Source organism: Mesoplodon bidens (genome assembly GCF_964165515.1).
Source record: "Mesoplodon bidens genome assembly, chromosome: 18".
In the NCBI taxonomy this organism is placed as follows: Eukaryota; Metazoa; Chordata; class Mammalia; order Artiodactyla; family Ziphiidae; genus Mesoplodon; species Mesoplodon bidens.
The window spans coordinates 48,391,866-48,416,994 of NC_138175.1; the positions used below are offsets into that span (position 1 = coordinate 48,391,866).

The 25,129-nt window shown below is 54.4% G+C and overlaps 1 protein-coding gene across 4 annotated transcripts in view; it reads right to left on the reverse strand.

Moving 5' to 3' along the window:
- Positions 1-504: 504 nt before the first annotated feature.
- Positions 505-25,129, reverse strand: part of AKT2 (AKT serine/threonine kinase 2) — a 48,655-nt gene continuing 24,030 nt past the window's right edge. Inside the window, exons 3-14 of one of the 4 annotated variants that reach the window (XM_081215850.1) lie at positions 21,059-21,187; positions 19,466-19,577; positions 10,291-10,444; positions 9,675-9,806; positions 7,873-7,938; positions 6,689-6,757; positions 5,775-5,897; positions 4,514-4,642; positions 4,082-4,296; positions 3,506-3,593; positions 3,295-3,397; positions 505-2,184 (exon numbers count right to left, since the gene is read on the reverse strand). In XM_081215850.1, the coding sequence (XP_081071976.1) occupies positions 2,105-2,184; positions 3,295-3,397; positions 3,506-3,593; positions 4,082-4,296; positions 4,514-4,642; positions 5,775-5,897; positions 6,689-6,757; positions 7,873-7,938; positions 9,675-9,806; positions 10,291-10,444; positions 19,466-19,577; positions 21,059-21,187 (1,400 nt within the window). In that variant the 3' untranslated portion in view covers positions 505-2,104. Of the gene's footprint in view, positions 2,185-3,294; positions 3,398-3,505; positions 3,594-4,081; positions 4,297-4,513; positions 4,643-5,774; positions 5,898-6,688; positions 6,758-7,872; positions 7,939-9,674; positions 9,843-10,290; positions 10,445-19,461; positions 19,578-21,058; positions 21,188-25,129 lie in introns of all 4 variants that reach the window. The other 3 variants (XM_081215848.1, XM_081215851.1, XM_081215849.1) reach the window with 3 other exon arrangements.

Sequence of the window (25,129 nt, forward strand, 5' to 3'; positions counted from 1 at the left end):
TGCCAGCGGGGTCCCAGAGCTGTGAAGGCTGTAACCCAACCTGAGGTGCTCCCAGCCGACCACCACCACACATCCCATTGATCCACCAAGGGTTCTGTATCAGAATTGGGGGCCATAGGTAAGATGGGGTGAGCAGGCAGTGCCCCCTTCCAGGGCTCAAGGGCCACAGGAAATGAGTCCTCTCCCTCCCACGCCCACTCCAGGGCCCAGCGACACCTCGCACCCCTTCCACCCCCGTCTCTCCACCCCACCTCATTTTTCCCAAGCAGCTTCCGAGGGACTGCAATGGTCTCTGTCCACTGTACCCCCCGCCCAGGCGCCTTCCCCAAACTCTTCGGCAGCTTCCGCCCAACGGCCCCCACCCTCCACCCTGAGCTTGAGCACACCTCACCCCCTCCTCGTGGCTCAACAGGCCCTGGGACCAGAAGGACAGGAGCAGGAGGCAGCTGATGCCCGGGGCCAGACTCCGGAAGCAAGGAAAGGCCCGGGGGATGGGCCCCAGGCTGAAATGAGTGTCTTTATTGCTTGTACCGTACAAACACGAGGGATGGGGACAGGCCGGTGGGAGGAGGGAGAACTGTCAGGTTAACGACATACACACACAGACAGGAAAAGTCAGAACCCACCCACCCAAACCAACCCCCCACCCGACCCCAGAATGTCTCTCTGTGACCTACCTACAGAAGGTGGGCTGGGGTGATCAAAACCTCAGAAACTAAATCCCAAACCCCAGAGATGCTGGGGGGAACGGGGCAGGGGGGACAGGGCAACAAGTGGACCTCAGGTGTGGCTCCCCTGCTAGGCTAGCACCCCTCCCCCTCGGGTTGAAACGCTTGAGCCAGGGGCGGGGCCCGAGCCCACACACACCACGCACACTCGAGGCCGGGACTCGCTTGCCCTTGCACACACATACCCAACACACATGCACACACACACACTCCACGTGCATCTGCATCCCAGATGCACAGGCACACACACACACACACACAGCCTGAGGCACGCACGTTGAGTGCCCACAGCACTGACACGTTCACCTTAAGGCTGCAGAACGCGGGGCTCGGAGAGGGGGAAGGAGTGAGGTGGCCCGGAGCCTCCCTTCTCAGAGGCCCCTACCTCGGTTCGTACCAGACACCCAGCCCCACCCCCTCTTCGACCCAAGTCCACCGGGCCCAATACTGTCTCGGTGCGAGATGTGTAACAGCCGAGGCTGGTGCCCCTCCACCCCAGGCAGAGAGAAGGGGGACATCCCGGCCCCCATCCTCAGAAGGGGCGGGGCCAGGCCCGGGCTCCAGCAGGAGGTAAGGCACAGGGCTGGTGGGTGGGGAAGCCAGCCCCGGGATGCTCCTCCTGCCTCATCCCCAGGGTCAGGAGAGCAGCTTAGGGGACGGGGGAAGACAGGGCCAGGAGGCAGCGCCCATCCCCTGGGCCCCCTCCCGATTCCCCACAGGGTAGAGCAGGCCCCCTCCCCACGAGGGAGCCCTGAACCCCCAATCCTACATGCGGCTGCCAAAGGCCCTCGCCTACTCCCGCACCCCCAATCCCTGGACATTATTGCTTTTCCGCCCCCATGGGAAAAGGGGGCTGCATTGCCCCACGCCAGGCCACTCCGAGCCTAACGACAGGGCAAGGAAGGCAGCACCAGGGCGCTGTCCACCGGGCGGCCCACCAGAAGGCAGCCTCTGACAGAAGCAGCAACCCAGAGGCAGGGCTGCCTGTGGGCGCCCCAGCCAGAAATACAGGTAGGCCCCACGGCTCCATGCTCCGCCCCTCACTGGGGCTTTATGTTGATTAAAAACCGGCATCTCTCCAACTGCCCAAAGGCCTGGTCCTGGGGCAGGCAGTGGAGAGTCTCCCAAATCCTGGTCTGGGCACAAAGGTGAGGGCAGGACAGGATCCTGTAGGCAGGGCCACTAGGACCGCTGAGGTGAGTTTGGCAGAGGGCTGAAGAAAAAACTGGAAATGGGGGTCAGGAGGTGAGGAATGGGGACACAAACAAAAAGGCAAAATAAGAAGTTTAAAAAAAAAAGCCCCCCGGTGGTGATGGCAGCCGCGCGTGCGTCCTGTGGCAGTGGCGGCGGCGGGCAGGCAGCGCTGCTCACTCTGCTCACTCTCGGATGCTGGCCGAATAGGAGAACTGAGGGAAGTGGGTCCGCTGGTCCAGTTCGAGTAAGCCCAGGCTGTCATCTGTGGGGGTCGGTAGAGGTGGATTGGGGAGAAGCGGCCTGCAGGGGGCCCGGGCACCCCACCCAGCCCCAGGAAGGGCTGCAGCCAGACCACAGTGCAACCCCCAGCTGGCGCGCTGTCCCCGAGAACGAGAACGGGGACCACCGGACCGAGGCACAGGGGATTCCTCTCAGCCACAGCTCCACTCCGGGCCAGAGCCCTGGCCCACGGCCCCACAGCCTGCTCACTCAGTCTCCCGAGCTCCCCCCAGCTCCTCCGCCCCAGGCCACACCGGGGTCCAGCCCAGACCTCTGTGGCCCCGCCCCTGCCCTGGGCACCACTCCTACCCCCAACAATCCTCCCCTCCACATGCAGCCGAGGTGGGGGTACTTGCTAAAGCCCTGATGCAACCCTTCCCTCCTCTGCCCAAGACCCTTCCATGGCTCCCTGTGCAACACACCCGTACTCCTCCAGTGGCCCCCAAGATCCTCCTGCTCTGGCCCTGATGCCCTGGCCCTTCCCCCATCTATTCTGACCTCTGCAATGCTCCCATTTCTGGGAGTCCCGTATGCCACTCCTTCTGCCAAGAGCAAGTCTCAGCTGCCATGTCTCCTTCTCCAGGAAGCCTTCCCTGATTCACAGGCCAAGTCAGGCATTTCCTCTGAGCTTCTCCAGACCCTGTACTTCTAATACCACAGGCCTGATCACTCTGGGCTGTCACCCCACGTGGACTCTGAGCTCCCTGAGGGCAGGGCCCAGGGCCGTCTCGCCACTGCTGTGTCTTCAGCACTGGGCAGGTGAGAGTAAGAACTCAAACAGCTACAGAATCACTGAACCCATCCAGCCCCAAAGACCTGAGCAACTTGGGAGACAGCTATGGGCACTGATGACTCCTCAAGTGTCTCCTGCCCAGACCTCTCCCCCGAGTGCTGCGGCCAATGGCTCCTGGTGACCCTCACCAGGTCCGCCGGTGGGCCAACGGCCAAAGCCCTGGCGAACACACTGCAGGGTAAAATGCCCAGACACGGAGCGGGACCTGTGAGCTTCCTCCTGGAGAACTGGGCCAAGAGCAGACCCCACCCCTCCACCACCCAGCCTGGCCCACGGGGAGAGGGGGCCTCAGACACTCACAGCGGTCCGGGGGTGTGATTGTGATGGACTGGGCGGTGAACTCATCGTCAAAGTACCTTGTGTCAACCTCAGATGTGACCTGAGGTTTGAAGGGTGGCAGGAGCTGTGGAGAAGACAAGTCCAGGCTCAGGTCCCTGAGAAGTGGAGGCCTCAGCCAAGGTCACCCGGAGTGGCCGGGTTCCTGCGGGGAGCAGGCAGGCAGTGGGCTCACCTTCTTCTGCACCACGTCCTGCCAGTTGATACTGAGGAAGAACCTGTGCTCCATGACCTCCTTGGCATCGCTGGGCCCCCCGCCGAGCCTGGGCAGAGACGGCCATCAGCACCCGCCTCCCGGGGCAGCGGGGGTCTGGGAGACGGGCTATCGGTGCAGGCCTGGACCTGCGACGTGCAGGCCCTGAACAACCTTTAATGATTCTGTCCCGCCACAGACCACCAGCTCACAGAGGAGGAATCTGAGGCTCAGGGAGGGAGCTCCTGTGCCCAGGGCCACATCCTGCGAGCTGAGAGGGTGGGCTTGGCAGACGGCCGCTTCACATCCTGGCTCTGCCACCCTAGGCTGGGTACAGGGCCACCCTCTTCCTCAGTGTCCCCATGAAACAAGGCAGGGAGGCCAGAGGGCTAAGGACAGGCCTAGCCAAGGGAGCGCTCCCTAAGTGCCCGCTGTGGGGACGATCAACACACACCAAGCATCCCACGGGCGAGTGCACCTGTGAACGCTGCCCCCTCCAGGCCGAGGGAAGTGGCAGCAGGTGACACTGGGCTGGGTGGGGCAGACGCCAGCCCTCACCTCTGCTTGGGGTCCTTCTTAAGCAGCCCAGCAAGCAGGGACTTGGCCTCAGGGCTGAGCGTGCGCGGGAAGCGGATCTCCTCCATGAGGATGAGCTCGAAGAGGCGCTCGTGATCCTGGTTGTAGAAGGGCAGGCGGCCGCACATCATCTCGTACATGACCACACCCAGCCCCCACCAGTCCACCGCCCGGCCGTAGTCGTTGTCCTCCAGCACCTGAGCAAGGAGGGGCAATGAGGGGCCAGGCCCACATCCCCCGGGGCCAAGGCGCTGAGAGGGGCCCAAGGGGGACACGGCCCTGCCCGGGGCTGGGAGGGCCCCCTAAGGAATTGGAGCCCTGCCCTCAGCGGGTCTGGGCGGGGGAAACACACAGGGCTGAGGGCCCCCTCCTCCCTTGGCCTCACATGCCCCTGGGCCCTCCAGCCCCAGACACCTCGGGCGCCAGGTATTCAGGGGTCCCACAGAAGGTTTTCATGGTGGCCCCGTCACTGATGCCCTCTTTGCACAGGCCGAAGTCAGTGATCTTGATGTGGCCATCTTTGTCCAGCATGAGGTTTTCCAGCTGTAGGAAAAGCCAATGAGTCAGTGACACAACGTATCTCAGGGTTTCCTGCCACCCCTGAAGCCCCACACACCCCTGCCCTTCCCTGGAGGAGGCTGTGGCCTTGGGGTAGTGGCAGCTGTGCCAGGGGCTCCAGGGGGGACCAGAGGTCACACCCCAGCACAGGGTTAGGCCCTCCGAGGCTCAGGGGGAGGCCAGACCCAACACCTCCCCAGCGCCCCCTGCCCCCAGGGAGCTGGTAAAAAGCAGGGCAGGGAGAAACAGGAGCCAGGTCCTGCCCAAACTGCTTCCCCCACTGCGGGCTGCGGCTGTCACACTTTGGACGTAAGGAACACTATCTTTATTTCTCCTCTTTTTTCCTAAACATAACACAAATGGGCACTTTAGCGGGCCTCTGTGTAACCTCTGCCAGGTCAGTAAAGACCACCACCAGACCCTTAGAAGCCCCCATGTGCCCCTTCCCTGTTATTAGCCACCACCTCCTCCAACATAGAAAGAACTTTACTTCTCTGCTTTTTGAAGATTTTTTTCCACCTATATATACTCTGTAAATTCCACCTATATATACGCTGTAAACGATACAGATTCACCTCATCTGTTCTGGCTTTCCCCTCAGCCTTAGCCCGTGAGACTCGCCCAGGCTATCGTGTGTGGCTGTAGTTTGTCCTCTTGAACTGCTGTGCAGAGTTCCACTGTGTGGATACACCTCCATGTCTTTTACCCACTTTCCGACAACAGACACTTGGGTTGCTTCCAGTTTGGGGTCAGTGTACACAGTGCTGCTAGGAGCGTGTGCGTCCACGTTGAGATGGACACAGGCACCTGTTCCTGCGCATGCTCCTAGGGGCAGAATGACTGTCTCACAGGGGACACATGTGTCTGGCGTTGGTGGGCTCGGCCGGGCCATCTTCTAAAGTGCCTGACCAACTGACACCCTCTGGCTGCACAGCAGGAAGCCTGGAAGGGCCCCACGCAGGGCCACCTGCTGTGGAACCACCCACCTTGGGCCTGGGTGGGAGGCTCAGCCCCGAGAAGGACAAGACAGACAGACCCTCCATGGAAGGGGAAGCACAGCAGACGGGCAGAAGGCCTGTGCATGGCCTGCCCAGCCAGAAGGCGACGGCGCACGCACCTTGATGTCACGGTACACCACGTCCCGCGAGTGCAGGTACTCCAGGGCTGAGACGATCTCCGCGCCATAGAAGCGGGCCCGCTCCTCCGTGAAGACGCGTTCCCGGGACAGGTGGAAGAACAGCTGCCATCAGAGGAGGCATGGGAGGTGAGACTCCAGCCCAGAGGAGGGGAGGAGGGGACCGGGTGTGGCCCCGGCACCCAGCCCACTGACGAGGTGACCCCTGCCTGCCCCATGAAACGGCAAGTGACGGCAAGAAAGCCCAAGTGAGGGGCGGTGAGTAGAGAAGAACTCACGTGAGCCAAAAAAAAGAAAAGAAAAGAGAAAGAAAAAAAGAGCAAGGGATAAAGAGCAAAGGATAGACACCAGGCGCTGAGTGGAGAGTGAGGGGGGTGGCAGGAGGGGGCAGGCGAATGAGGAGCAACAGCCAGCCAGCAGAGGACCACGACTCAGGAGCAAGTGACAAGCTGTGAGACCAAATGGGAGAGACGAAGCCAGTGAGTGACACCTACGTGGAGAGAGAAGGGTGTGAGGAGCGGGTGACAGGTGAGCGACAGCAAGTGGCCGAGCGCTCTCATCAGGAGGCCGCACTGACAGCAGAGGAACGGGCGATCCTGACCCTCAGACGCTTTCTCCGCGCCTTTAAGAACGTCCTTGTAGCGCTGTTGGCCAGCCACCCACACAGCCCTCTGCACAGCTTTCTGGACCTCAGTTTGCATCCTGCCTACCAACTCACTAGCTGTGGGAACTTGGACAAGTCACTTAACTGCTCTGAGCCTGTTTCCCCTCCTGCACAACAGAAACGGTGATGCCTGCCTCAAGGGGAGGGGGGCGGATGGAACAAGATGACACCCAGCAAGTCTCCCTCTGCCCCCCACACCCAGAAAGGCAGCCAGGGGGCAGCCGCAGCTCACCTCGCCACCGTTGGCGTACTCCATCACGAAGCACAGGCGGTCGTGGGTCTGGAAGGCGTACTTCAGCGCCTGGGGGGAAGGAAGGCGGCTGGGATACGAGGTGGGAAGAAGGAGGGCTCTCCGCTCGGCCCTGGGAGGCAGGGGCGCTGCTGTTTCTGCACATACACCCCCTGCCCTGGCTCAGGCCGTGGGAATCAGGCGGCCAGGTTTCAGATCTCAGCTTCACCTTTTGTGGCGTATGAGTGAGCTCAAGCCCTGACAGTAGGGAAAGGGTTACTGTGCTCAACGACCCTGTCTTCTGCCTTCAACTAGGCCTCCAAGAGGCACAGCCAGGGGAGAAACTATGTTCTGAGCAACCAGAGCTGTTTCACATCTCTCCTCCTCCCATGTTACAGTCAAATGGGTAAACCTACACACACGCACACGCGCACACGCACACACACACACACACACACACACACACACGAGGTTTGCTGGCTGGGAGTTGGCAGTGGCTTGGGAGCCAACCCCCAAAACAGGCTGGACAAGCAAGCTGCCAACAAACAAGTAGTTCTCAAACTGCGTTCTAAGGAGCCCTACAGAGAGCTCCTAAGAGGACCCTTAGGTGACCTCCTGCTCACAACAACTCTACTGCTCCCTGTCTTCTATGCTGAAGAACCTCGTAAGATTTCATTTGAACAAGTGCTTTGGCTCAGTAGGACACCTGGCCAGCAAGTGAGCTAGAGAAACAACCCGTAAGCCATCTTCAACCTGGTCCATTCAACTGATGGCTGCTGGCCTTGATGGAGACTGCAGCCAAAGAGGTGTCTTGTCTGCTCAGCCTAAGTCGATAGGCAGCACAATACTATACATCTGCTCCTAGGATTACCTCTTAAAACATAAAAAAATAGCATTCCCACTCCGACCAGCCGGACAAAGTGCCTCTAACCCATAAAGACAGCAGCCACGCTCTCCTGGGGCCATCTTATAACCTGTTATCATCAATCGGCTGAGGTGTTGACATGAAGGCACCATCTACGAAGAAGCTTCCACCCCAGCCACCGTGCCCCAGCCACCTGGCCAACACCAAGTCTGTTCTTCATAGTGGCAGGGGTCAGGCTCTTTCCCTGAGCTCCGTCCTAGGGGGCTGGCCTGGAGGCCCCACAGGCAGGCGAGGCCCTGCCTGGGACAAGAGTGCTACTCACAGTGAGGAACGGGTGCCTGGTGTTCTGGAGGACCCGGCTCTCGGTGACCGTGTGGGCGACTTCATCCTGCAGACAGAGGCTGGGTGAGGGGCTGGAGGGAACCACCACGTCGGCCACACCCCCCCCGCCCAACTTGAGAGATGGGAGAGCAACATCTTGGTGATATCCAGTTCCATTCCTAGTCAATGCACAGACAGAATGGCAGGAGCAGAATGCTACCATTCACAAGCCCTGATGAAATACCACACCCAGGCAAGCACACCCCGTGGCTCGCTCTCAAAACCACAGGGCGAGAAGCTGATGGTGACTTCACACGGGAGGATCAGGCTGTCACCACCTGAACCCACGGGCCAATTCTGACATCCTTGGTGGCGGGGGCGAGCAGACATTTTGAGACCCCTAAGGTGATGCCACAGGCCACGGGAATCACCACCTATAAATGTTCTTGAAGGACCTGGATCTAATCAGGACGCTAGGCTGTGAGCAGTGGTTCTCCACGTGTAGTCCCCACACTGGCAGCATCAGCGCCGCCTGGGAACTTGGAAAAATGCAAATTATCAGGCCCCCTCCTCAGACCCATGAATCAGAAACTCAGGGGGTGGGCCCAGCACAGCATCACAGGCCTTCCCCTCCCAGGACTCTAACATGGGCTTGAGTTTGGTATCTGAGTGCACGGCAGTAGCCCAGAGAGCTGCAGTGCCCAGACACTGGCTCTCCACGGGGCAAGTCTGTCTCCAGGGGATAATGTAATAACATCGGTAGAATGTCAAAGAACATTTTTGACTGTCACAACTCGGGGGTGGAGGGGTGCCCTGGTAGAGGCCAGGGGTGCTGCTACATGTCCCACAGTGCACAAGACTGCCCCACAGCAGACAATGGTCTGGTCCAAATGTCAGTGCTGAGGCTGAGAAACCCTGCCGTGGGCCGATGACACCAGGGATTGTTAATTCTGTTGGATATGATCACAGTACCGTGATTATAGTCTTTAAAATCATCATCTGTTAAAAAATACACATCTAAGGGCTTCCCTGGTGGCGCAGTGGTTGAGAGTCCGCCCGCCGATGCAGGGGACACGGGTTCGTGCCCTGGTCCGGGAAGATCCCACATGCCGCGGAGCGGCTGGGCCCGTGAGCCATGGCCGCTGAGCCTGCGCATCCAGAGCCTGTGCTCCGCAGCGGGAGAGGCCACAACAGTGAGAGGCCCGCGTACCACAAAAAAAACCCACATCTAAGTAGGTATGGCTGAAAATCTGTGATGTCTAGGACATGCCTTATAAAGTACTCCAGAACAAAAAACGAGCAGGGCAAAGGTAATGAAACAAGACTGGCCGGCCAAATGTTAGTTAATGTTGAAGCTGAGGACTGCTAAATGGGAGTCCATTATATTTATTTTTCTTTAAAAAATTTTATGTACGTTAGGAATTTCCTATTTTAAAAACTTTAAATAAGGAAAAAAAGGAACAGAACTCCATTCCTGGCCCAACCTCCTCCTGAGACACCCTGAGCCAAGCCCCACCCTTGTGGCCTCGCCACAGGCCCTCTGCCGCCACAGGGGCTTCCTTCAGGCCTGACAGCACCTGCTGGGTGAGGCCCCAGTCGCACTCCCCCCACCTTCCTTCCTGGTGCCCAGAGGGTGGGCGACTCAGCAGGCAGGGCCCCACTCTCTGGGCCTCAGGCTCCCCCCTTCCCTGGGGACTCACGGGTTGGGGGATACAGCAGCAGACCCGGGAAGCGGCCCACCCAGTACGGCTCCGAGCCGGGTCCCCACAGCGGGCAGCCCGCAGCAGCCCTGGGAGGGCCCACCTTAGCGATGATAACCTCCTTCCGCAGAATCTTCATGGCGTAGTAGCGGCCGCTGGCCTTCTCGCGCACCAGGATGACTTTGCCAAAGGTGCCCTTGCCCAGCAGCTTGAGATAGTCGAAGTCATTCATGGTCTGCCCAGGATGGGGAGAGAGTCGGACAGTCGGTGTCTGGCACGTGGCCCATGGGAAGAAATTTTAACAAAGAAAAGGGAAAAATCAAAGGACACTGCTGCCAAAATGCTCAGGCGGGAGCGGGAAGGGAGGCTCCGGGCAGCAACTGTTTGTTCTGAAGTGGCCTTCAGACCAAGGCTCTCCCACCATTTGGCTCTCCCAGGGACGCGGCCCTGGGAGGCCGAGCCTAGGGCTCTGACGTGGGGGTAGACGGGTCTTCACAACCCCCCGGGATAAGGCTGCCCCTCACCCTGTGGGCCCAGAGCAGCACCGGGGCATCTACAACCTGAAATCACCCAGTCTGCAGGGCAGTCATGAAGGGTCCTGGCTGGGCCCGTGCTCTCGGTATGGAAATCAAGGGCGGCAGGGCCAGGGTTGAGCGGGAGAGGGGTGCTCACATACTGGCAGGCCCCAACCGCCGGCCACCTGCCTTCCCAGCACTTACCACCTTGGCCCGTGCCTTGCTGACTGCCACTTCCATCTCCTCGGCTGCAGAAGAGTCGCTGGGGGAGCCACACTTGTAGTCCATGGGATCCTCGCCGGGACCCCGCTGCTTGAGGCTGTTGGCAACCATTTGGATGGCCTGCATCCACTCCTCCCTGTGCGGGGACATGTCCAGGGAGCTAAGAGTCCTGGGGCACCTGTGCCTTGGGGCAGGAAAGGCCAAGCCCCACGCCCCACGATGGGCGAGCAAATGGCCAAACACCTTCCGGCATTTTGTCGAGATGTGTCTGACCTAGTGGAGCTGGAGGGACCAGACTGAAATTTGACAGACCCTCTGGCTGTGGTGGGTGGGAGAGGGCAATAGCAGAATAAGGACAGAGACAATCTGTGTCCCAGAAGGGGCCTGACCTGAGGGCCACTTGAAGCCAGGCAGCAATTACGTGACTAGAGGGGAGACTGCCTTTCTTCACAGCCCCTTGAAAATAAGCCGCCACCCTGAACCCTGAATGAGAGACAGCGCTCCTCCGAGCCCCTCAGAACGAATGACAAGCTCACGTGTGCAAGTGACCAGTGTCCTGCAAAAGAGAATCAAGAGCAGAAGGAGGCATTCATTAGCCAAAAAAGCTGGAGATCTTACAAAGCAAGATCTGACCGACATGACTCCCTGGAGGTGCCCGTCTGCTGGGAGGACAGGTCAGGGACCATCCTGGTGGGGCAGGGACGGGGGAGAGAAGGTGGCGGACACGGAAGCAGGTCCCAGCAGAAGGCAGACGGGTTTAAGAACAATACACTAGTTCTGTCACTCAGGATTTAGAACTTGCTGGGAAATAATTTTCTTTTGATACTTGCTAAAGTTCTTTCTGTAGAAAGGGAAAATGCATCTAGGAGAAAAAAGTAAAAAAGACCACACACCAAAAAAGAAAAAAATATGAAGCTGAACGATACTAAATTGTCCACACCTCCCCATTATTTGGGACCCACCACACAATTTTAGGTGGCTGAGCCCAATACTTGTTGAACCCCCTATGGATTTTGCTTAGGTCTATAAAAGCCACGTGAACAGTTCTGGCTGAGCTCCGTGCCTTGCTGAGCAAAGCAGCAACCAAGCCAATGGGTCCCAGTTCTCACCTAGAAGCTCTGCCTGTCCAAGTGGCCTCACTCACATGAGATCACGCTTCCTAAGACAGATGCATGTGTACCATGAGCACAAATACCAGGTGCTGGCACACCAGCCCTCCCCAAACCTGAGCAGAGCCTGAGGGCGCCATAAGCCACATATGTCCACATCCCCGCACGAGGCCAGGGATTTGGTCTGTTCGTACATGGTGTGAGCAAGCACCCCGGCGGGTACTCGGTAAGTATCTGGGGAATGACTGGCAACCCAAACCCCGAGTGGCCCCAAGCCCAGCGCACACCCAGGCAGAGCAGCACGAGCCTCTTCCCTCCCTGACCCACTGCCTCAGGTTGGCATTTCTCAACGCGTTTTACCCACGCCCTCTTTGGAACAAATAACAGTACAAATCCCTATCCCTACATGAATATTCCTGTTTTTCAAAAAAATAGGGGTGGGGGAGCATATCCCGTGATGGGCTTTATCCGATCATAACTGTCCTCTTAGAAATTTTAAAATGTTGACTTTGGGTATATGACCGTGGACTGAAAAAAAAAATAAAATCACCGATCTCCTAAGACGTGCTGAATATACTAAAAAGAAAAAAATACGTATATACCTCACATATACAGACCTCAAGGGACTGTCACATAAAAAAGGCAACTTGCAGGGCTTCCCTGCTGGCGCAGTGCTTGAGTGTCCGCCTGCCGATGCGGGGGACACGGGTTCGTGCCCCGGTCCGGGAAGATCCCACATGCCGCGGAGCGGCTGGGCCCGGGAGCCATGGCCGCTGAGCCTGCGCGTCCGGAGCCTGTGCTCCGCAACGGTAGAGGCCGCAACAGTGAGAGGCCCGCGTACCGCAAAAAAAAAAAAAAAAAGCAACTTGCAGACCAAGATACGTAGTGTGCTATCATCTTTGTTTGTAAGGGAGAACGCAGTCCATCAACAGCAGCCTGAATGAACGAGAGACTGGAGCTTCCACACCACAGAGGGGGCACCAGAAGCAGCTCTGTGGGGCCTCTCTGGGCAGCAGAGCTGGTGCTCAGAGCTGGGGCTCAAACGGCAACTCTGCCACCTGGGCAAGCCCAGGCCTCCCAGCTCGCCCCCTCCTTGGTACACTGGGGGCACTGAGACGCTAGTGAGCTGCTGTGTGCAAAGCCCGCACCCAGAGAAAGTGCTTGACTCAAGGACGGGGCTAAAGACACTGGTGAGACCTGGACCCATCCCATCTGGAGCCAGAACCCACGGAGATGCAGGAGGCTGGTCGGGGGTAACTCTCCCGCTGCCCGACAAGCCCCCGATCCTGTTCCAACTGGACCGAGGTGGCAAGGTTGCAGCACTCAGAATTGCAGAGAAAAAGCAAGGGCCTCCGTCCAGGATACTCCCCAAGGGTTTGCAACATGGTGTCTGGGGCAGAGGGGAGCTCCTACCCAGGGCCGGGGCTGACGTGCCTTCCACCCCTCAAAGGAGAGCCCCCAGGGGAAAAGAGCCTCCTGCCCCGAGGGACACGCAGAGAAAAATAACGCACACCACCGCATTCCATGCTCCTCAAGAGGGCTGGAGGGGGAGGGGCGGTGCTTCTGATGAGGAAACTGAGGCACATGGAGGGGGAGTCACCTGCGGAGGTCACGAGGCTAGGAGGCAGTGGAGTTGAGCCCCGTGCCTGGGCTCCCCCCCGGCCCCGGCACCACACTGCCCGCCCTGATGAGCTGCAGCTTCCTCCCAGACCAGGCCCACCAGGCCTCGGAGGATCAAGCAGGGCAAATTCGCGGGAAGCCTCAGGGAGTAAGGGCCACCATGCCGAGGAGCCCAGAAGCGGGCGAAGGAAAGCCGCCTGTCGGGAGTCCTGCCCCTTCCCAGAGGCAACACCGGGCAGGCCACTTGACCTTCCGGTGCCTCAGGGGGCTGACACGTGGAGCGGGGACCAGAGGGTCGCGTGAGGGAGCACACGATACAAAGCGCTCAGGACAGTGCCAGGCACAGAGTAAACACCTGAAAGGGTTATGAGAATTCACCCAGCCAGGCTGCAAATCCCTCCCGAGTGTCTTCTATGTGCCAGGCCTTATTCTGGGTGCTGAGGGTGCAGCAGGGAACAAGTCCCATTGGAGCTCCAGGCCTAAGGGAGAAGACAAGTATGTCAAGGCTCCAAGGCAGGGGCTGGAGAGGAAGCCCCTTCTCAGAGGGTGGTCAGGGAAGGCCGCTCTGAGGAGGTGGCATGTAAGCCGGGATCTGGAAGACACCCCTGGAACGTGGCACATCCCCAGTGCCAAGAACAGGGACTTAGCTGTGAAATAAATGAAATGGAGGGAAGGAGGTAGGCCTGCGAAGTGCCAAGAGGGAAAAGAATACAGGCAGAGTGACCAGCATGGCCAAGGGCCCGAGGAGGGAGCCTGGGGTGTCTGTGGAAGGCACAGCAGGTGCCAGCATGTCTGGAGCCAACAGAGAGAGAGGAATGGAAGGGATGAGGGTAGGAGGGAGGACAGGCCACACCCGGCTCCACGAGCCACTGTGTGAGGGATTTATGTCTTGATCCTTAACATCACAGGAAGTCCTGGAAGGGTTTATCAGGGGGGATGACAGGATCTGATTTCGGCTTTAAGTAGGCAGCTGCTGTGTGGGGTACGGACTGGGAGTCGAGACAGGAAGCAAGAGGGGGCTATGGCAGTACCGGGGCAAAAGGAGCCGGTGGCACAGGAGACGGAGGAGAAAAAAGGCACCAACAAGTGCGATTCCATGGGGCGCCCAGGCCAGGCGCATCCACATCCATGTCCTCTCCGTTCCTCACGACAGCCAGGGAACTGAGCCCCACTGCAAAAGTGGCACAGTGGCTGGTCTGACTCCAGACCCTGGGCCCCAGCCCTGGGCTACCCTGCTGAGCAGAACGAACTGCACCCTGGAGGGAAGCTCGGTGTACTGGAGGCGGCCGAGCTGCCCTTAGTGCACAGGCCTGTCCTCGTCACGGCCTCAGAAGTAACAGCTGACTGCTGGTCTGATGGCAGGTGGGAACCTCTCTCCCTAACAAGGGCCCTCCTCTGAACCAGAGGGGTGTTCACAGCTGGAGGGCATCTGGGGTCGCCCTCTGTTCAGACACTCTCAGATGGGCTGACTTGGCTGACCCAGGTCCAGCCCTGCCTGGTAGGGAAAACCCAGGCCCTTCAGATCTTCTTCTTTCTTTTATTCTGTGACACTCTGTGCCTCAGCCTCACCATCATTATGCCTCTTTAGCAGGTGAGGAACTCCCTCCTGGAAACGTTGTGAGGATAAATGAGTTAATACATGTAAAGACCTGAGAGTAAGGTCTGGCTCAACAGAGCATTCGTTCTAATTATTCTTTTATTCATTCAACAAACACTTACTGAACACCTAGTTATATTCCTGGCACAAATAAATAAATAAATAAATAGGAAATGTCAGGTATTCCCTGGTGGTCCAGTGGTTAGGACTCCACGCTTCAACTGCAGGCCCCTGCAGGGCACGGGCTCGATCCCTGGTTGGGGAACTAGGATCCTGCAAGCTGTACTGCATGGCCGAAAAAAAAAAGAAGAAAGAAAGAAAATGTCACACCAGGTAGGGTAGGTGCTATGAAGAAAAGTAAAGCAGAGTAAGGTAACAGTCATGGAAGGCAGAGCAGGACACTCTGAGAAGGTGGCATTTGAGCAGAGACCTCACAAAGTTAGAAAGAGAACTGTAATGATATCTGGGGGAAGAGGATTCTAAACAAAGGAAACAGCAAGTGCGAAGGTCCTGAGGTAGGAAGTGTGCTTGGCATGTTTAAGGAACACCATGGAGACCAGGGTGGCTGAAGTTGAGGGAATTGGTGGTAGGAAATGATTCTGGAGAGGAGGTCAGATCACGTAGGACTTTGTAGAGCATCGACTTTGGAGTTTACTCCAAGTGGAACTAAAAGCCACCAAGAGTCCTAAACAGAGAAATTACAAGACAAGATTTACATTAAAAAGATCACACTAATGTGATGCACTATTAAGTATACCTGCCAAGACCAAGGGTCTGCAAACTTCTCCTGGAAAGGGTCAAATAATAAATATTTTAGGGCTTGCAGATCACACAGTCCCTGTCACAGCTTGGTCACTACTCAATTCTGCCACAGGACAGCAAAAGCAGTCATAGATAATTGGTAAATAAACGGGTGTGGTATGTTCCAATAAAACTTTATTTATAAAAATAGGAGGCCAGGGGGCTTCCCTGGTGGCGCAGTGGTTGAGAGTCCACCTGCCAATGCAGGGGACACAGGTTCGTGCCCCGGTCCGGGGGGATCCCACGTGCCGCGGAGCGGCTGGGCCCGTGAGCCATGACCACTGGGCCTGTGCATCCGGAGCCTGTGCTCCGCAGTGGGAGAGGCCACAGCGGTGAGAGGCCCACGTACCGCAGGAAAAAAAAAAAAAAAAAAAAAAGGAGGCCAGGGACTTCCCTGGTGGCACAGTGGTTAAGAATCTGCCGGCCAATGCCGGGGACACGGGTTCGAGCCCTGGTCCGGGAAGATCCCACATGCCGTGGAGCAACTAAGCCCATGTGCCACAACTACTGAGCCTGCACTCTATAAAGCCTGCGAGCCACAACTCCTGAGCCCATGTGCCACAACTACTGAAGCCCGTGCGCCTAGAGCCCATGCTCCACAACAAGAGAAGCCACCGCAATGAGAAGCCCGCACACCGCAATGAAGAGTAGCCGCCGCTCGCCACAACTAGAGAAGGCCCGCGCGCAGCAACAAAGACCCAATGCAGCCAAAAATTAATTAATTAATTTTAAAAAAAAAGAGAAGGCCAGGCAATAGTTTGCCAACTGTGCTTCAGACCTTATTTCTGTTTTACAGGAAATACAGGCATGGAGGAACAAAGAAAACAGTGCCCAAAAGCAAAAATAAGACACATCCAGAGTATGGGACATCCTACAAAACAACTAGTCTGGCTTGTCAAAAAAAAAAAATTTAATGTCATGGTCGGGGAAGAAAGACAAAGGCTGAACTAGATTAAAATAGGCCAGAGACAACATGTACCTTGGTTTTTCAAATCCTGGTCTGAAAAACAACATTTTGAGGACAACTGGAGAAATTCAACTACGGCACAGATCTAGAGAGGATGTCAGTAAATACATATTATCAATGATCATCTCAGGCATGATAAGGGCACCAGGATTCTGTAGAAGAAAGTCCTTATTCTTAGGACATGCCTGCTGATGTATTAAGGAGAAACGTGTCACAAAGTACGAACAGAAGTTCAAGATGCAGCATAAAACACAGCCACGGGGGCTTCCCAGGTGGCGCAGTGGTTGAGAGTCCACCTGCCGATGCAGGGGACATGGGTTCGTGCCCCGGTCCGGGAGGATCCCACATGCCGCGGAGCGGCTGGGCCCGTGAGCCATGGCCGCTGAGCCTGCGCGTCCGGAGCCTGTGCTCCGCAACAGGAGAGGCCACAACAGTGAGAGGCCCGCGTACTGCAAAAACAAAACAACAACAACAAAAAAACACAGCCAGATGAGGTAAACATGGCAGACGTTGAATTGCTGAACCTAGGTGCAGGGTATCTAGCTGCTCAGTTACGATACTGTTCTTTCAACTGTTCTGTCCACCTGAAACAACAAGTTGGGGCAGGGAGTAGGGGAACCGCTCGAGTTGCCCCGGGGAGAGCCGACTGGGGGAGGAAGTGAGCAGGCCGCTGCAGCATCCAGGCAACCATCAGTCACCAGCGTGGCCCCTGTCGGTCCTCACCCCGCCCCCCACCCCGCCCCCCACCCCTCCCCAGGCTCAGGCCTGGGCAGGGCAGTGAGGACAGCCATGAGCAGAGCAGCCTCCCTCTTCTGGGTTTCTGGCTCACACCTTCCCTGGGGTTAAGGTCAGCAACCTGGGGTTTGGTCTCAGAGCAATCCTATCAGATTTCTTTCCAGTGGCAGGGGCAGGTACGAAGAGGAGGAGGAAGCTGGGGGCTCTCTAGCCCGCACAGCCTTAGTAAAGGGATTCTTCCCCACGCCAAAGAGCATGGTATCTTCCTATAATGGAAACTACAGCAGGTCTCTTGCCTACTAAAACGTTTTGCCAGCTCCCCACTGCTCCTTCTCCAGGCTTGCGGAGTGTGTGCCAGGTACTGCTGAGTCAAGGGCTTCCTGTTTATCATCCCCCTGAATCTTTTAGCAACCCTGTGACAAACCCCAATTGATTCACTGCTTGCCAAGCCCTGTGGGGACCTCCATCTGGAGTCCAGGCGCCAGCTGAGCTTGCCAGCTTCAAGGCCTCCACTTCCCCTCTTCCAAGACCCCTGGCCCTTGATTCTTTAGTGATGCTTAACCCTCTTGTCCCTGGAATGACAAGCTGCCTCGCCTCCAGGCCTTTTCACGTGCTGGTCCCTTTTCCTGAAGCCACCTTCTTCTTCCTATCTCCATGGCCAACTCCTACCCATTCCTCAAAACTCAACCCAACACCTAGACCCTATGCACCTACTGGTCTCAATTTGCTTTTACTGGCAGTCCATGTTTCTGTGCCCAGTTTTCATCTGAGTAACACCTCAGCTGGCCTGAGATGGTCATCCTGTTCCCCATGGTGGGGCGATATAGCTTTAATCTTAGGAAGCTTTGCAATGACAATTACAGTATAGATTACAGTAATATATCTTATGATACCGTTTTGTGTATGCTCTAGAAATGCACTGTTCATAAAGGTAGCCACTAGCCATATGGGGCTATTTAAAATTTAAAGATAATTAAATAAAATACAAAATTCCATTTTCAGTCTCATTAGCCACATTTCACATTTCAAATGCTCAACAGGCACATGTGAGTAGTGGCTACCCTCTTGGACACCACAGCTGTTAAACATTTCTATCATGGCAGAAACTTCTCTTGGATGGCACTGTTTCAGGTTTCTCCAGAGGATCAGCTGAATCCTCACCCCACAGACAAGCTAAAGGAATATTTCTCAAAGTTAAGGCCAAAGGGACAAAGTGAGGGAAAAATATTTGCCACTCATTACAAAGATCTAAGCTCTCTTATAAAGAGCTTTCAGGAATGAATATGATATGAAGTGGATATGAATATGATATGATACAAAGGATATGAACAGACAGTTCAGAAAGGGAAACTCACATGGCCCCTGAACACATGAAAGGACGCTCAAACTCACCAAACGTTTGGTAAAAATCCAAGCGTTTGAAAACACAAGGCTGTGAGGACACTCTTAGATATGGCCTAAAAGAAGCATTTCTCAAAATTACAAATGCATATTCCCCTGTGACCCAGCAATCCTACATCTAAGAATTCATCTTACAGATTTAACTACAGGTATGTGAAACGACCCCAGCCACCATGAATAAAGAACTGCTAAACAAACTCGGGGACACAGACGTGCAGCTGTTAAAAAACAAATGCAGCAGCAGCAACTCTATATATACTGAAGTAGAGAGAGTCCCCAACACACATTAAATAAAAAGCAAGTTCACAACAGTTTGGGTACAATGCCACCTTTTGTGTAAAAAGAAAAAACAAGGGGAGCAGGGCACCGAAGTCCTATCTGAGTGAGCTTGTCCGCGTTCACGGTGAGGGAGCGCTTGCAGGATACAGAAGAACAGCAGTTAACTTGCGGGTCGGGGATGGGGGCGTATTACGGGGCTCCAGTTAGAGTGAAGCTTTCACTAGACACCTCCTTCTGCTGTTTGATTTCTCAACTAGGTGAATCTGTACGTCTTCTGATTATTAAACTGATCCTTTAAAAAACGGAGTCTCTAGACCACCTGCCTCAAAATCAACGGAGATGCTCATTAAAAATGCAGCTCCCTGGCCCTCTGCAGATCTCCAGACAATCAGAGGCCCCGACGTGGCCCAAAGCGCCTCACTGTTAACAAGCCCCGCCGCGATTCCAATGCAGCCCCCAGTCTGAGGACACGGGGCGGTGTGGGCGGGAGTCTGTGGGCTGAGAAGCCCTGCACGTCCTAGCTGGCAAAAGGGCTGAGATGGGAAACTCCCAAGGAGGGGCTCAGGGCAATCTGTCCATCTGCGCCCCTTCTCCTCACACAGAGCCTGGCCCCTCTCAAAGGGCCGCCACACAGAGGTCCAGACTTGCCTCTCATCCGGAGAGTCTACATGGAAGGTCCTCTCGATGACTGTGGTCCACTGCAGGCAGCGTATGACGAAGGTGTTGGGCCGCGGTCTCTCGGTCTTCATCAGCTGGCATTCTGCAGAAGAGGGATGTGAGCAGGGAGGGTAAAGGGACAGCCCTGCCAGTCTGCACCCCACATTCCCCAAGCCACCTCCTGTGTGCCAAGCCCCATGACACTTTAGTGACCGAGACAGCCCTGGCCTTGACCCTCAGGGCTCAAGGTCCAGTGTGCATATGTGGAGGGGAGACAGCCCTTCCAGTGATGGCTCAGTGGTCAGGGCTGTGACCAGGGTGGGGAGCCCAAGAGGCAGCCAACCCAGTCCAGGGGCTCAGGACGCTTTCCCTGAGGAAGGAACATCTCTGCATTGAGCTCTGAAGGCAGAAGGGTGCGTCGTATACAGAAGCCTAGAGGTGAGAAAGGGCCCAGCTTACTTAGGGAAGAGCAAATTCCGTGTGAGGCGGGGAGAAGTGAGAGGCTGGAGAGGTGAGCAGAGGCCAGCCTGCGGGGCTCAGGGGGCATGGCGAGGAATCTGGACTTTGTCTTGAGGGCAGCAGGCAGCCATGGAAGGCTTTAAATAGGGAAGGGACATGAACAGATTTAGACAGATCCCTCTGGCTGCCGTGTAGAGGGTGAGAGAGAATGGAGGCCGGGAGCCCAGGAGGCTGGGGCTACACCAGAGTGGGGCAGGGGAGGGGAGGGAAAGGCAGGTAGATGGGCCACAGAGGAGGTACAGAGAGGCACCTGGGACGACGCCCTGGCCTCTGGCCTGAGGATGAGGGGGCAACAGGGCCCTCCCAGAGAAGGAGATAGGGAGTAGGAGAAGGTTGGGGAGGGAGAGGAGACTCAAAGGCCAGTTTGGGACACGCTGGGCATCCCACGGTGGGCATCCCAGGGAGAAACATGCAGGAAGCTCCTTGGCACAGGTGGGGAGAGTTCAGGAGGGAAGCCAGGGCTGGGAACAGCCACGTGGGGGTCACCAACACACAGGAAAGCCACCAGGACAAGGCTTTAAGCAGGACAGGGAGGGGCGTGGGGCTGGACTGCAGAGCAAGCAGGTGGGGTGGCCTCGAGAGGTGAGGCTGGGGAAGAGGCTAGAGCAGGGAGCTAGTGGGGAGGGGAGAGTGGTCTGGGCTATGAGGTGGCGGTGGAGGTGAGTGTCTTTGAAATGTTCTAAGGAGGTGGGACAAGGATGTGGTGACCAATCAGGTCAGTGGGGAAGGAAGGTGGTGGCAGCGGGCTGAGGGCAGGTTCTGTGAGGCCCAGGCAAGGGCTTTGCACCGGCCAAGCTTTCACTGGTCAGGGTCTGGCAAGAAGGCACCACTTCGGGTAGCACAGAGGGGACAGAGGCCAGAAAGTGCCCCAGCTTCTCTCTTCTTCCCGCTCTCCACTGCTGACCGGTACACCCCCCCAGGCCCAGTAACACAGAGGTGGAGCAGGGAAAGGGTGGGAAACAGATCTGAGGGCAAACAGGCTCCAGACAGGCCCACAGCCCAAGAATGATCAAGCCCACGTGTCCCCAATACCTGCCAGCCGTTCTCTGAGCCCCTGAGACGCACCTGCGACAGAGAAGTTGTTTAAGGGGGGCAGGGTCTGGTCAGGGGCCTCGGGCCGCTCCTTATATCCAATGAAGGAGCCGTCGCTCTTCAGCAGGAAGTACCGGGGCCGCCAGGTCTTGATGTATTCACCTGTACGAAGGCAGGGTGGGAGGGACAGCGGTCAGGACAGCCAGCCCAGTGTGGCAGCGCCTCACAAGGGGCACCACATTGGGAGAAGGATGGACAAGAGGGTGGGCAGGAGGGTGCTTCTCATGGAGAAACCCTCGAGATGGCCCCTGCTAATGCAGGCTGGGCACTGGGCTGGGCCCAGTGATCCAGAGGTCATGCCTGGCAGGAAGGCGCCTGCCGCAGTGCCTCAGGGCACCAGCTGCCTCAGCGTGTGTCCAGCAGCGAGCCATCCTTGCCAGCGCGTGGCCCAGTCCCAGGGGAGGCCCAGGCTTCCAAACACACATGCCCTGTGGCCCTGTAAGGCCAAATCCCATGGGCGGGTGTTCACCAGTACAGCTGTGCAGGTGGATCAAATGTCAAAACACTGTGCCAGGCGGGGTATAACTGTTGCTGTGCCCTCCAAATGCTCCTTGACCCCTTCCATTTTTTCTAACCGTGAATATCCAGGCACCCTGTACACACATACACACAGGTGCACACTATAAGGACCCACTCCTCGGAGGGCTGCTAAGGACTAAAATAAGATGGTGAAACATATATCCACACAAAAAACATAAATGTCCACAGCAACATTATTCATTATAGTAAAGGGTGGAGGGACTTCCCTGGTGGTCCAGTGGTAAAGAATCCACCTTATAATGCAGGGGACGCGGGTTTGATCCCTGGTTGGAGAACTAAGATCCCACATGCCGCGGGGCAACTAAGCCCACGTGCCCCAACTACTGAGCTCGAGCGTCTCAACTAGAGAGCCTGCGTGTCGCAAACTACAGAGCCCACGCGCCCTGGAGCCCGTGCACCACAACTAGAGAAGAGAAAACCCGCACGCCACAACTAGAGAGAAGCCCAGCACCGTATCGCAAGAGCCCGTGTGCTGCAACAAAAGATCCCACACGCCTCAACGAAGATCCGGTGTGCTGCAGTTGCAGCTAAGACCCGACACAGCCAAAAAAAAATAAAATAAATAAATAAATAAATAAATAATAAATCTGGAAACGCAAAAAGTTCATCAACTAATGAATGGATAAACAAAACATGACATATCCGTATGATGGAATATTAAAATTAGTCATAAAAAGAAATGAAATATTGGGAATTCCCTGGTGGTCCAGTGGTTAGGACTCCGCACTTCCAGTGCAGGGAGCACGGGTTCAATCCCTGATTGGGGAACTAAGATCCCTCATGTCGTGCAATGAGGCCAAAAGAAAAAAAAAAAAGGAAATGGAGTATTAATACATGCTACAAGGTTGATGAATCATACCTTATGCTAAGTGAAAGAAGCCTGTCACGAAGGATCACAAATTATATGATTTCATTTACATAAAATGTCCAGAATAGGGAAACTTAGAGATGAAAAGTTGATTAGTGGTTGCCTATGGCTGAGGAGGGGGCGAGTCTGGGGGGAGACTGTAGGGTGATGGCCAAGGGGAAGCCCTTTTTAGGGTAGTGAGAATGTTCTGAAATCGATTGTGGTGATGGATGCACAACTCTAAATACCCTAAAAGCCACTGAACTGTACACTTTAAATGGCTGAATTGTATGGTATGTGAATTATATCTCAAGTTGCTAAAAAAAAAAAAATGAGATTTCAAATATAAAGCAAACATAAAGCACCCAGCCTAGCTAGGGCCCAGCACACCAATAAATCAATAAATACTCTTTATCATCAGTCCACTGGGCAAGCAAAGAGTGTGCCAGGCCCTTCACTCACGTAGCACATGGAGAGGCAGGATGGCAGGGTGGGCTCCAATAAGTCACCTCCCTTCTCTATGTCTTTGTTTCCTCTTATGAGGATATCCATTAATCGATGATTATGGTCAGATAGTACTATACAGTGGTACTGTGTGCCTGCCAAGCACTGTCCTAAGTATCTTACAGGTTTTCACTTGTTAAATTCTTTCAAATGTAGATACTGAATGATTCCATGTATGTAAGGTTCAGAAACTAGCAAAACCCCAAATTCAACAGCACAATAAAAGGACTATATACCATGACCAAGTGGGTTTTATCCCAGGACTGCCAGGGTGGTTCAAATACATGAAAATCAATCAATGCAGTACGTATCATGAAGGGTAAGAAACACAAGGTCATCCAGATTGACACAGAAAAGGCATTGGACAAAATCCAACACTCTTTCAAATAAAAGTAAGCTAGGAAGAGAAGGGAGTTTCTTCCACAGGACAAAGGACATCTATGAAAAACCCACAAGTTAACAACATACTCAATGATGAAAGGATGAAAACTTTCCCCTAAGATCAGGAACAAGACAAAGATGTCCACTTTCACCACTGCTATGAAACACTGTAATGGAAGTGCTAACCAGAGAAAAAGAAAAAGATAAAAAGTATCCAACTTGAAAAGGAATAAGTAAAAGTATCTCATTTGCAGATAACATGATCTTATATACAGAAAACCACAAATAATCCACAAAACAATTACCAGAGCTAACAAATTCAGCAAGAGCAACACACAAAAACAAACAGTTTCTATACACCAGCAATGAATAATCCAAAAAGGAAATTAAGAAAACAATTCCATTTACAACAGCACGAGGAGGCCAAGATTTATACACTAAAAACTACAAACACTGCTGAAAGAAATTAAAGACCTAAATAAATTCAAAGATCCTGTGTTCATGGATTGGAAGACCTGATAGTAAGATTGCAATACAATCCAAAGCCATCTACAGATTCAACACATTCCCTGTCAAAATTCCAATAGCCTTTTTTGCTGTTGAGGAAGAGTCAACCCTCAAATTTACATGGAATTCAAATTCATGTGGCAAGGGGTTCCAAACAGCCAAAGCAATGTTGAAAAAGAAGAACAAAGTAAAAGGACTCATACTTCCTGATTTCAAAAATTACCACAAAGCTATAATAATCAAATCATTGTGGTATAAAGATAAACATATAGACCAATGGAGTAGAACTGAGAGTCAAAAAATAAACCTACTTACTTATGGGCAACTGATTTTCAACAACAATACCAAGACCATTCCAGGGGGGAAGACCAGTCTCTTCAACAAATGATGCTGGGACAACTGGATACCCACATGCAAAAGAACAGAGTTGGAACCCTATACCATATACCATATAAAAAAATTAACTCAAAGTGGATCTATCTAAATATAAGAGCTAAAACTATAAAACTCTTAGAAAAATACACTGGGGTAAATCTTTGTGACACTGGACTTGGCAACAGATTCTTAGATATGACAACAAAGGAAAAAAATAGATCAAGTGGACTCATTGAAATAAAAAACTTTTGTGCAAAGGACGTTATCAAGAAAATAAAAAGACAACCAAACAGAATGGGTGGAAATATTTGCAAATCATATACCTGATAAGAGTCTAGTATCCAGAATATATAAAGAACTCTTACAACTAAGCAACAAAAACACAGTCTGATTAAAAAATGGGTGAAGGGGGGGAAGGGTAAGCTGGGATGAAGCGAGAGAGTGGCACTGACATATATACACTACGAAATGTAAAACAGACAGCTAGTGGGAAGCAGCTGCATAGCACAGGGAGATCAGCCCAGTGCTTTGTGTCCACCTAGAGGGGTGGGAGGGAGGCGCAAGAGGGAGGAGATACGGGGATATACGTATATGTATAGCTGATTCACTTTGTTATACAGCAGAAACTAACACAACATTGTAAAACGGTTATACTCCAATAAAGATGTAAAAAAAAAAATTAAAGAGCAAAAAAACTTGATAGACTTGATTGTATAAACTATGAACTATATGCCAAAAATCAGTATTGACACTTTTGAAGAGTTAAAATCTTAAAATACGTATATAACATAATCAATACAACAAGATATGAATAGGCATAAAAATAAAAATAATTTACCCAAATCTTAAAAGAGAAAAAAGGGTGAAGGACTTAGACATCTCACCAAAGA